Source organism: Candoia aspera, chromosome 2 (genome assembly GCF_035149785.1).
Source record: "Candoia aspera isolate rCanAsp1 chromosome 2, rCanAsp1.hap2, whole genome shotgun sequence".
In the NCBI taxonomy this organism is placed as follows: domain Eukaryota; kingdom Metazoa; phylum Chordata; class Lepidosauria; order Squamata; family Boidae; genus Candoia; species Candoia aspera.
Window position 1 is genome coordinate 73,942,573 of NC_086154.1, and position 13,110 is coordinate 73,955,682.

A 13,110-nucleotide genomic window follows, 5' to 3' on the forward strand; every position below is an offset into this window, starting at 1 on the left:
CCACATAATGAGAAGACAGGACACCCTGGAGAAGATGCTGATGCTAGGGAGAGTGGAGGGCAAAAGGAAGAGGGGCCGACCAAGGGCAAGGTGGATGGATGATATTCTAGAGGTGATGGATTCGTCCCTGGGGGAGCTGGGGGTGTTGACGACCGACAGGAGGCTCTGGCGTGGGCTGGTCCATGAAGTCACAAAGAGTTGGAAGCGACTAAACGAATAAACAACAACAACAAGCCCCAGTGTCTCTTCTGGTCCTATTTTTTTCTTAGTCCATGGCATTCAGCAGGTGAAATAGGGACACAAATGATATTGTGCGAGATGGGCAGCAACTAAATGTGAAAAATAAATAAATAAATAAATTGACCCCAATAAAGCCACTGGGGTGTTTATTATTATTATTGGAATAATAATATTAAACTATTATTATTATTATTATTATTATTATTGGAAATTATTTTAAAGTAAGCATCATTAGGCAAACAACAAAGATGACTAGGTGGGATGCCAGCCGAAATAACTCTTAACCAGAAAGATGTTTGTGGTGTCTGTGTCTGTCTGTCTGGCTCTCTCTCTCACACAAACACACCCCAATTGATTGAATAATAATTTGGGTTTTAGGCATGCTATTTCAGTGTGCTCATCAAATGTAAACTATATGAGGTGTGTTCCAATTCTCATGGTGGTCTATAATAGAGAAGTAGCAGACTCATAAATGAGAGGGACCCTATTGCATGGCACATACCACAACTAGGAGCTGCTTAGAGGCTGTTCTGAAATACTCTGATTCAATTTATATCTCTACTCTGATGGTATTTCCCATTATTTGAGTTTAACACAGTATGCTGCAATCCCTTATGTGGAAAGTTACTTTCTGATTATAGGCTGAGAAAGCTCATATGATCCACAGCTCTAAAGATATTTCCCAACCCTTCAGAAATATTTTTGAGGTTTGATTACTGCATAAATACCCAGGGTACTAGACTTAATGAGCAACTATTGCACCATATAGAGTGCTCCGTAATTTGATAGATATGGTCTTCCCCATACACACATTTTATGCTCTCCTACACCCATCTAATGCTCCTACCCCTTCTTCTAGATTCTTAAAGACTTTGGTATATACTTTCTGTTTTAATATCTTATAGCTTTTCATATTTTTTTTAGACTCTAGATGTATCTTCTGTGCTTTTTAATTGACTGTACCCCACCCTCCTTAAGCTGGTCTATGACTGTAATAAAGATTTGATTTGAGGTTTGAAGGTCCTCACAGATGCTGTGCTCCAAATCCCAAGAACTCTCTATGAGTTGACGAGCAGGCCATTTTGCTAGGCAAACAGGAGAGCATAAAAATGAGCTGCCAGCCAGTCCCCTACTCCAAATCCTTCTTTTGCTGCATTTGTTTTCATTGTGAAGGGAAGCTGTAAAGCCACCCCTCTGCTCCATGGCATCAAGTATGAAGATACCCTGACACTGCAGCTGCTTCCCAGCTGACTCTAGAGGGAGAGACAAGGACCTTGGAGTTAGAATGAGCAAGGGGGAAGTGTCCCTTCTTCAAGTTGTGCAAACCTCCAGCATTGCAAGTTGGAAAGTGGAAGTTGTATGATTTGTGCTCTACTGCATTAATGATGGCATAGGGACACAGAGATGTGGCACAAATCCAGGAGCTGTCCAATGCCACCAATCCTAATACGTAACTCTTAGGTCTGGAACTTTGGATCCATTAACCAACAAATTAACACTTTAATCACAGATTTAAGTCCTCTTCCATTATAAATAACCTTGTAAGAAGCAAAACCACTTTTTGTTGTTGTTTATTCATTCAGTTGCTTCCGACTCTTCGTGACTTCATGGACCAGCCCACGCCAGAGCTTCCTGTCGGTCGTCAACACCCCCAGCTCCCCCAGGGACAAGTCCGTCACCTCTAGAATATCATCCATCCACCTTGCCCTTGGTCGGCCCCTCTTCCTTTTGCCCTCCACTCTCCCTAGCATCATCATCTTCTCCAGGGTGTCCTGTCTTCTCATTATGTGGCCAAAGTATTTCAGTTTGGCCTTTAATATCGTTCCCTCAAGTGAGCAGTCTGGCTTTATTTCCTGGAGGATGGACTGGTTTGATCTTCTTGCAGTCCAAGGCACTCTCAGAATTTTCCTCCAACACCACAGTTCAAAAGCATCGATCTTCCTTTGCTCAGCCTTCCTTATGGTCCAGCTCTCGCAGCCATATGTTACTACAGGGAACACCATTGCTTTAACTATGTGGACCTTTGTTGTCAGTGTGATGTCTCTGCTCTTAACTATTTTATCGAGATTTGTCATTGCTCTTCTCCCAAGGATTAAGCGTCTTCTGATTTCCTGACTGCGGTCAGCATCTGCAGTAATCTTTGCACCTAGAAATCCAAAGTCTTTCACTGCCTCTACATTTTCTCCCTCTATTTGCCAGTTATCAATCAAGCTGGTTGCCATAATCTTGGTTTTTTTGAGGTTTAGCTGCTACACTGTTGTAATCTGAAAAGATTTGCAGGCCATCTGTACAGGCCATGTAGATATTCCCTGTATCTTAACTAACACATTCAGAGTCTGAATAACAAAACGTTAAATGAATAGCAGAATAGAAAAATGAATAGACTTGTCACATAGGTAGATGGGATGCTACATTTTTATTGTATATTTTGTGTCCATAATATTCTAAACTGGATTATTAATAACAGTCTTTTTTTTCTTTTGACAGCCCCAATATAGTGCCTTTATTTCACAGCTTTCTGGCGTTAAATATTTGATACTACAGTATGTGTTATGTTCTGCTAGATGGCAGCACTTAGCCAATCTAGAAAGCTAAGCATTATCTGGTTAGTACTTGGATGAAGGAGAATATGGGAAGTCCAGGGCTTTCAGTTGAAAAAAAAATGTGGAACAAGGCAATGTAAAACCACTTCTGAACTGTTGCTAAGAAGCCTACATGGATGTGTCTGTGTATGTCACTGGACTTCTAAACAAATTTATCTCTTATTATGTGCTGGAAAGTGTTATTTGACTATTTTTCAAATTGCTAGATTTGTCTTACTGCCAAAAACAATTTTTTAACAGTACTAACAGGCAAAAAGTGTTTATTTCACAAGTACATTGCTAATTACACCCTTCTGAATTAGCAATTTACAAATGGCAGTTGAGTTGGTCACTTTACTATTTGAAAGTCTAGATAAAATGCTCTGTGTTGTCCAATCATCAGCAGTGCTTTGCAAATGGTCACTGGGTTTATTTAATGCATATTTTAGCTTCAATATAATTGTTCTTGTACCTCAATTCTGCATATCTGCCTGTCCGTTTAGGGTAATACTTCATGCATCTGATGAAGTAGATTCTGGGTTCATGAAAGCTTGCCCATTTTAAGGTGCCAGGTGTTATTGAAATCATAGTTCCCAATATCTTTCACCACTGGCTGCTGTGAGTTATATTCCAGAAATTTCTGGAGTTTTTTTCACTTTGCTATACAGTACATAATTTAAACTATATAATCAAGCCATCCTGCTCTGCTGTATGTGATTTAAAGCAAAGAAGCAGCAGACAAGAGGTGCATGTTAAACCCTCTTTGCATTCTGGTTTCATCCAAAAATTGCTTCCCCTGCTAGTTTTCTTCTGTAGAAAGAGCAACTATGGAGAAGAGAAGAACTTTCAGTTAGGGGGTTTTACACATTGTGGTAAGCCATGTTTGTTTTAAGCAATACTAGTTAAATAAGTCAAAATGGGTTTGGAAATTGCATTAAGCATTAACGATGGCTTTACAAATTAGAAGGGCTAGACTCATACCTACACTAAACCAAAGCCACCAATCACACTATCTCCATCCAGAACTTACATTCTCAGCAAGGGTCTGTTGTTAATAACTTTAATATCCTCAGAGTTTAGAGCTGTTTAATCTGGTACAGAGGGACGCGGTGGCGCTGCGGGTTAAACCGCTGAGCTGCCGATCGGAAGGTCGGCGGTTCGAAACCGCGCGGCGGGGTGAGCTCCCGTTGCTCGTCCCAGCTTCTGCACACCAAGCAGTTCGAAAACATGCAAATGTGAGTAGATTAATTGGTACCGCTTCGGCGGGAAGGTAACGGCGTTCCGTGAGTCATGCTGGCCACATGACCCGGAAGTGTCCTATGGACAACGCCGGCTCCAAGGCTTTGAAACGGAGATGAGCACCGCCCCCTAGAGTCGGACACGACTGGACTTTACGTCAAGGGAAACCTTTACCTTAATCTGGTACATGGGTGATTTCCATACAGTGAGCTATTACCTTCTGCTGCACTTTTGCACCACTGCAAATGTTCCCATGAGCCATGGTGGCTTTCTGGGAATTCAGTGAATGAGGAAGGGGGAGGAAGGAACAGTCATCTAGCTGGCCAACAGGGGAATGGGAAAGTTTGGTGTTTTCCTTGGGGGAGGGAAACCATATTTCTGAATGGTCCTGAAGAATGGAGAAACCATAGCATCTTAAGTTCAGCAGGATGAGTAGGAATCTGAAGAGCCTAGGAAATGAGGCAGGACAGGAGGTCCTGCCAGTAGTTTGCTATCTGCTCTGCCACTTCAAAGGAAATACTGTAAAACTGCCCTTGTTGCGTTTCTTCTGTATCAGGAACTGAGCCCAAAGTTAATTGACTTAGCTTCCTAAGCCTGCTGGAAGCCTCACAACAGCCTGTTAGCATGTTGTTGTATTAGATACAGTAACTGTGCTCCAAATACATTTTAAATCACATGTGAGGTGACATCACAGAGCTGATGCCTGTCTGGAGCTCTCAGAACTTATACTCCATGTCAGAAAATATGTTTTCCAGATGTAATATACAAGACTTTTTTGCTTTGATGCTGGCAAATCAGTTGGCTGACTTCCTGACAAGATTGCCACACCTTCTTGAGTAGGGTACCTAACTATATGAGAAGGAATGTTCTTAATCTGGTACTGAAGATCTTATGTTGTTTTTGGCATTTTACATTTTGTAAAACATACTTTTTACTGATGAGAAATAACTGGCATGTATTTCAGAAGTTGCAAGTTATTCTTTCTTGCCTCTAGAACCTTCCTGTCTGTCTGTCTGTCTGGCACTTGATTAAACTGAATATGTAAATGCAGCAAGGAAAGGTACAACTGTGTCTTTATGTGCTATGAGCAAGCTCAAAATTCCAGTGGGGATATTGCATCATCCTTTGGTTTATTTTTTTCATATTTGTCAAGTGCAGGGGCAAGTGGAGAACCCGTATCAGACTTTCCCAACCTGATGTCCAACTTCCACTAATGGCAATTCTGCAATATAATCACCTACAATTAACTTACGGTTTTGACCTACAACTGGAAATCCTTGTTATACCTTGTTGGATTCACATATTACAATATGCCATGGTTTAATAAACCTTGATTTGTTAAAAACATCATAATTGCCTGGATTCATACTCATACTTAACCACAAATTAGCCATAATATGTGAACCCACTGTCAGTATTTTTCTACATTTTAAAAATTTACTCCATACATTTATTAGTATAATTAGCATATACAGTATAATAGTAAAGGAAATAAATTTTGAATGGTGTTATAAAATTTACTACTGTAAGCCTTGTTCACTCAATATATTTGGCTAAAATATATTGTTTAATTTTGCTTGGTATGCTGTGTGAAACTAGGAAATTGCATTAATGCAGTACACTGAGGTTCAGGAAACCATGCATGAGCACAGTTTATATCAATGACTTCATATATGATCCCATCTAAGTCATACGTTATAAATATCACAATACTAATGCTATGTAGTTGGTTAATTAATACCAATTACTGTAGAGTAACCAACCCCAGCTAAACAGTGAACTGTCAATTGATAGTCATAAAACAAAACCATGTTCACTTAGGTATTTATTGCATGCAAAAACATGATTGGGTAAAACAGGAACAGCAATTGTGAGACACTGCTAGTCACATGACATTAGGTAAGCTAACAACATGATGTGAGGCATAATTTCAGTGAGTGTGTATATGTATTTAAATACACTCAAAAGGAATAGTTTATCTCCACTGCGAAACCTGTTCATGCCTGAGGTTTCAGCTGAAATAAGTACTTGAATAGCCACAACAAAGTACTATCTGGTGAGCATCGCTTTTTGAGAACAGGAAGAACATTTTGCTTGTTTTTAATGGCTAGTACTGTACATAAAATTGTCTATGGTTTCTTGAAAGCCCTTTCAATAAGAACATCCAGATAGCCAGAGACCACATAGTAGATTACTACATAACCTGTATTAACAACCAGTGTAACTGATCACATCCAGAAATGTGTAATCCTCTTCCTTCCAGAAAGCCATATAAGGGAAAAGGGGATCTCATCTGACTATATCACCATTCATTGTGATAGCACACTGGTCCTTAGGTCATATCAAAGTTCCCTGTGAGAAATCATCTTCCTCTTTGAGAAGGATGATCCACTCTTCTATTTGTGCCAAGGCTCATCAAGATTTGATCTCCAGGTCAAGGGTTAATTTCAAGATTAATCTTGATATACTGGAGGAAGGGAAGGTAGAGAACAGTTGAGCAAACAGTCCAGTTTCTGGAATATTGAGGCTAATGGCCACAGCTCCAGGTGAAACTCATTTCTCTTTCTCTCTTTCAGGAAGTATTGACCAGGACAGCTTTCTCTACCTTGGTGCAGATGTGGACTATAACTCCCAGAATTTCCGTCATCATGACCATTCTTGGGCTGTAGTTCAACAGATCTGAAGGACACCAGAGTGGGGAAAGGTACACATATTATAGATCTATTCTCATCCATGTTCAATATCCTATGATTTGCTGCACCAACTATGGTAGAATTATATTTAGATTATTTTCATGCTGCTGTTAAACTCAAATAGAGCTTGGACAAGGAAAGGAAAAGGTTATTAATAGTACGACAAGGGAATTTTCAGTCACTCTAAAACACTTTTAGTATTAGCAATCAAAATAGCACTGATAGGAGAAATAACAGATATAGGAGAAGAGGTATGTCCATATGCTATAAATTTAAACAGTTTTAATAGTCATTCTCTTTCTGGGAACCACTGTCCTGTGACTAAATCTTGTATGCCACTTACAGTCTTTAGATTGAAGTTGTTTATAATTTTCATTTAAAAACAACAACTTAGGGATAGAGATTTCTTGTTTTTAATAGAGTACTCCCTGGGAGAAGGTAAGCTAATAAATGGTGTTAAACCGGTGGGATGATGTTCCAAAGGGTGGGTGCCATGATAGAAAAGCCTTTCCCTCCTGGATCCCATCATGCTGTTCCTTCATTCAAAATTAAATGGGGACAGTCACAATGAAAACATTACCCTATATGCATTACTAAAGGGTATCTGTTCCTTATTTCACTTATCTGAAGGACTATCTTTTTCTACACAATCCTGCCAGAGCATGAGTGGCCTTTTTGAAGGTTTCTGTGCAGTGTGAGACAAGATGACATCTGACCTGGGGTACAGTTTTTCTTGGTTTGGCATCCCCACTTTTCAAATTGTCCCAGAGAAGCTTGCAGGAGTCATTTCCACCATCTTTTCAAAATAGGATGCTTACTAAGAACAGAGACCAGTTTTGTGATTGAAGGGGTGTCAGCAGGCAGTCTTCATTTTATTGATTATTTAGGGGGCTTTCCAATCCAACAAGGACAACAACCATAAGAAGGGAGAGCAAAGGCTTTGAAGTTGCCCATTCATATCATCTGGCCACAAACTGAACAGACATACCGATTATCTAGTCCGAATCTTCTCTACCATTAGCATGTGAGTGCAGAACTTTAGGCCTACCAGATATGGCTAAATCACATCTTCCAGCAGCCCTGGCCAGTAATGAGGTGTGTTGGGAGATGCTATTCCACATCATTTGGAAGGTCACATTTTAGGAACTCTTGTTTAGCATCTACAAGATGCAACAAGAGTTTAGGAACTCTTGTTTAAGAACATCTATATTCCTTCTTGTCTTCTTTTTAGGTGATACATTTCCTGCCTGTACAGTCCCTGATTTCAGCATGTTTTTTTTTTCTTTTTGCCTGGGCTTTTAAAGACAGATGGTTTGATTTATGAATTTCACTGACTTTTAAAAATACAAACGGTATTATATATTGTATACTTTCCAAATTTGTAAACCACTATGGGAGAGGGTAAGCAGCATTTTAACTAAAAAGTTATGAATTTATTCCTCTAGCTAACATCATTTCTGATCTAATGATGCTATATAATATCCCAGCCCTCTCTGTAATGTTGTACATGTTGGCTTTCTATTCCAGAACTTTCTTCTCTAGGTTTCTTACTGGTATCCTCCATCTCTAATTCTCCTTGTCATGGAAGCCATTTCTAACATTCTACAGGATGTAAGAGATTACTGGGCTGATCATTTCTCTCGTAGATTTTTACCCAGAAGGCCAACGCTTCGCCAAGCAACTTCCTTATCCACCTTTTATTTGTTGGACTACAAAACCCGACAAGCTGAACTTGGAATCGATTATGGCCATCCATGTGCTCAGCTGAGCAAAGCAAAGTTTGTCTTCCAAGATGGTGAGTGGCAGAATGAGAGTATCCCCCAACAGATGCCCTTACTGCAGTTATTCTCCTCTCCAGAGAAGGAATCACCCAACAAGGCCCTGAAGAAAACAAACAAAGCCTTACTGGAAGAGAACAATTACTTGAAACTACAGCTTGAGCTGCTGATGGACATGCTGACAGAGACCACCGCACGACTACACTCAGTAGAAAAAAAACTGGACACTACTACTTGGCATTCAAATATGAAAAAGTCAAATAACAAGGTGCTGATGCTTCGAGCTTAATAAACACCTTAGATATAAGACCTAAGATAATTGTATTTCTGAAGTACAGGTGTCCAGACACTTAATAAAATCTTGCAAAAGATAATTTTATAATGGCTTTGGTCTTGTTTTGTGTGTTCTGGCTCACTGAGGCATTGGGGAGAGAGGAAACCCTGCCAATGGCATTCAGTTCTGAAGATGGCTGGACTCACAATGAGCAGCAATTGCTCCTTGGGTAGTCCTTCCTGCTGATATGAGCACCCTGTCCCAGAACCAACTCTCCAGCATGGACTTCCATGGTACTGTTTCTGCTATTATTTCCTAGCATTTAAACATAAATGGGAATTTCCCACAGGCCACAATAGGCTTACAGCAACTGCTGGCAGTGTCACCTAGCAAACTGTTTTATGGGTCACTGCTGGAAGTCAGCTCTTCTGCTATGAGACTGCCACCTTTCTCTTCCCAAGAAACCAGTATCTGCTATCAGACAGCAATGCAATTAAAGCAGTAGCCTTGAAGGAAATGCAGTAATGTCCCACTAATTCCTCTCTGCGCTGCAGCTTGCTAGTTCCCTACTTGTGCATAGATAATGGAATTCCACCAAATTATAGTCTCCATTTGTCCATGTAAACTGGCACTGTTCACCCTTAAGGACAGTGGCTTTCCAAGTTCTTCAGCAGAAAAAGAGATCTTTCTTATTAGAGGTTATCTGATTCTTTTAACTCACTGTGCTGGAGATTGAACCTGAGGTTCATCTTCACATTTATGATGACTGGAAACCCCTTATGGACTTTTTGTGTAAAAATGAAAAAAATGAACTTGTGATTTATGGTTTTTCTGATTATATAGGATAGATTATAGAAAGAATCATGATGTAACTTTAGAGAGAGGTTAAAATATAATTGTACTTACAACTGCTGTGAAGAATATCGAAAGCTACTTCTTTATACCTTTCTTTATACCTTTCTTTTTTCTATTTTCTTTTCTTATTGCACATTTAGCTTTTTCTGTTATTTTTCTTTTTTTTCTGTTCTAATTTACTTTGTATTGTTCTTATTATTGCTCTTAAAAAAATATCCTGAGGTTCATCAACATCATGTAGAGGTCTGCTTTAGTGAACTGTAATCAGACATCCTAGTGAGATATATACATACAATGAAGATGTCTCCTCATCTGGACTCCCATTGTCAGTTTTTTCCTGTGTACCTGAAATATAAATAACTATACATACATATATTTTTCTTTCCTGCTTTCTGTTCTGCCTTGACAAGCTGGGTCTAATATGTGCAAACATTTAATAACCAGTTTGCACAAACCTGACTGAACCAGCTAGATAATATTCCCTGCACAGGAAGATTCAAAGGAAAAAACCTTTTAGGAAGCTTGCTATTTAACCGGGGTGGTGGTGGTAGGTGGAGAGGGAGTATAATGTTTATACAGAAATTAACCAAATTCCCTCCCCTCGCCCACAACCAGGGCTTCCTGACTAGAAGGGAAAGCTATTAGTCACTTGTGCGGGTGCTGCTTGGCTTGAATCAACTATGAAGTAAATGAAAATTCATGGCTGCTTCATTTCTTGTTCTAGCAGGTACGTAAGGCAAAGGTGACAAAAACAATTGATGAGTTGGCTCTGGAAAAGAAAGAGAAAGGAGGGTGTTAACTTTCCACTGGCTAATGCTAAATTATAAGGCAACTGCTTTTGTAATAAAATATATAAAGTGAATTGAAATCCAAGACAGTAAACCACATTTCAGTTCTTTACTCAATGCACCCAATGGTCTTTCTCTTACTTCCCTCTTTGTGATGGTTCTGCCTTTCCCTGCTTATTTATTTCATCTCTGAGGTTATGCAATATTTTGTTGAAAACGTTCTTACTGAAAAAAAAAGTGTTGATATGCTAAGCTTATCTTTTGCTGACTCTGTTCCTTTCCCATTAAGATAAGCAGCAGCGCTCTCTGAACTGTCTGCAGATGTTTTCTCCAACCTTCTAGTTCCTCTACCCCATGACTATAATGGAGATATTACAGGGTTGCAGAAAGTCTGAATATGAAGCTCAAAAAGCAGCACCCAAATTCTTCTACAGTTTCAACTAATTTGAAAAGAACTGCCATAATGATACTTTGAGATATTTTTGGATCTGTTGTCCTGCTAACTTGCTGCTAAAGTTTGTAATATTTTAAATATTGAACTCACATACATCATCCAGTACAAACATCAGGAGCCTGGTAGCATCTTTTCCAATTAACACATTTATTAAAGTGCGTGTTTGTGAGCTGCTGCTTACTTCATTAGATGGATAGAGTGGTTGAAGTGAGCTGCAGCACGAAAAAGCTCCTGATTTTTGGCTACCTTAGACTAACTTGGCTCTCCTAGTACAGTATTATGCCTTGTTTTTATACTTTATTCTTTTGGTTTGTTCATTGCCTGGCTGACACAAGTGAATTAAGAGGTGGCTGGGGAATTCTGGGGGTTGAAGTCCACACATCTTAAAGTTGCTAAGATTGAGAAACACTGTGCTAGACATTTATTGTAGAGATAGAGGAAAAACAGAGGGAGAGAGGATGCAAAGGGGAGAGGAGAACAGAAAGAGGGAGGAAACAAAAGGGAGAGGAGAAAAACCCAGATACAGGGAGAATAAAGACAGAGAAAATGACATACTGTATATATACATTGACAAGGCCATTAGCAAGAAGCTGTTTTGGGGAAGGGGTAAGGCAGCTCCCTCTTCCTATGGTATATAGTGCCATTCCTGCATTTCTCTTGCACACAGGAAAAAAAATCACACTATATTGTGTAGCCATTGATACCACATTAAGGATTTCAGCACTGAACATCTACTCATACACACACACACACACACACACATACACATATATACATATGTACACACACACACACACACACACATGGTCTAACAACTGTACCAGCAGCTCCTCCTGTCCCTGGAATCCACTTCACTAAAATGTACACTTCTGCTGACACTCCAGAGGCTACAAATGTGATACTACCTGCCACATTGGCAGAGATGCCAGAAACTCATGAATATTTCTGTGAGAAGGTGAAAAAGTAGAATTGTAAAACAGAATAATGTACAGAATGCAATATATTTTGCTGGTTCATAGAACTCTTGTGCCTCTGCTAAGAAAAGGAAGCAAGTGAAAAGTCAATTCGTAAGTTTGCTAATGCTGAAAACTCCAAGCTATTTACCATACCTGAAAAAAACCTTTTGAAAAATATGTAACATCCCCCCTCCTCAATCGCTTATGGCTTTCCAAGAGTTTGCAACTGATAGTCTGAGACTTCAGCAATAGAATAAAATGTAACACCTTGTTCATGGCTCAACATCAGGGCTGCAACTAAGGGGGGCAATTGAGGCATGTGCCCCGGGCGCTGCGCTGGTGGGGTGCCAAAATGAGCGCTGGGTGGTGCCAAAATGGGTGCGAAATCCATGTTTGCCCGGGGTGACACAGACCCTAGTTGTGGCCCTGCTCAACATAGCTAGCTCCTGGTTCAGCCTGTTGTGAGGAGTTGGGCAATTGAGTTAATTCAATCTAATAGTTCTGGTAGGCAGGAGTTAAGTGTATTGTACAAACATGCCAATCATTAACAGTATCTTCAGATTAACACAGCAGGAAAAAGTCTTGTAAAACCTTTATAGATTGTTTTATTCATATTTTGGCTTCTGGTTGCATAAACAAAGTAATTCTAACAAATTATCTCCATTTTTACAAATGTTATTTTCTTGTGAAAGTTTTAATATGAATGATTAAAATGTTGTATCTCATGTTTTAACATAGTCTCCTCCAACATTTACGCATTATTTGTTTTGCTTCTATAATTTGTGTTTTCAATGTTGTGCTCTTGTATGGTTTTTAAAATTTTCAATATTTTGTTGATCACTATATGTTTAATTAAAAAAATAAAAAGCTCTGACAGAGTGATTTGTGTTATGTCAACATATATATTAAAAGTGACACATCATACTGCAAACTAGTGAATTTCATTTTAAATGAGCATCCTTTGAATACTCAGCCTGGGTGGTCAATTTATGATTCCATGTATTTTGTGAACCCATTAAATTTGGCTAATTGAGTACACCATAGTTAAATTAAATATGGATAAATAGATGCAAATACAAGCAAATACAATACAAGTAGATGCAAATACAACTGCAGAAACTTTTCTTGGACCATTCCTTTTCAGACTGTAGTTGAATGATTGGCACAATGGAAAAACTTGACACTATTTATTACATTTATATCCTGCTTCAGTCCAAATTGTCTCAGTGATTTGCTAGAAGCTGAGATACC

The 13,110-nt window shown here is 39.2% G+C and overlaps 1 protein-coding gene across 2 annotated transcripts; it reads left to right on the plus strand.

Annotated features, from left to right (window-relative positions):
* The first annotated feature begins 6,533 nt into the window (after nucleotides 1–6,533).
* Nucleotides 6,534–11,015, plus strand: CBY3 (chibby family member 3). Of its 2 annotated transcripts, none has more exons than XM_063292224.1 (4): nucleotides 6,534–6,765; nucleotides 7,986–8,800; nucleotides 10,277–10,388; nucleotides 10,739–11,015. In XM_063292224.1, the coding sequence occupies exons 2-3, from the start codon at nucleotides 8,336–8,338 to the stop codon at nucleotides 10,304–10,306; spliced, it is 495 nt and encodes a 164-aa protein (XP_063148294.1). In that variant the 5' UTR covers nucleotides 6,534–6,765; nucleotides 7,986–8,335; the 3' UTR covers nucleotides 10,307–10,388; nucleotides 10,739–11,015. The 2 variants fall into 2 exon arrangements, with proteins under 2 accessions (XP_063148294.1, XP_063148295.1); XM_063292225.1 differs by having other exon boundaries at nucleotides 8,282–8,800.
* The last annotated feature ends 2,095 nt before the right edge of the window (nucleotides 11,016–13,110 follow it).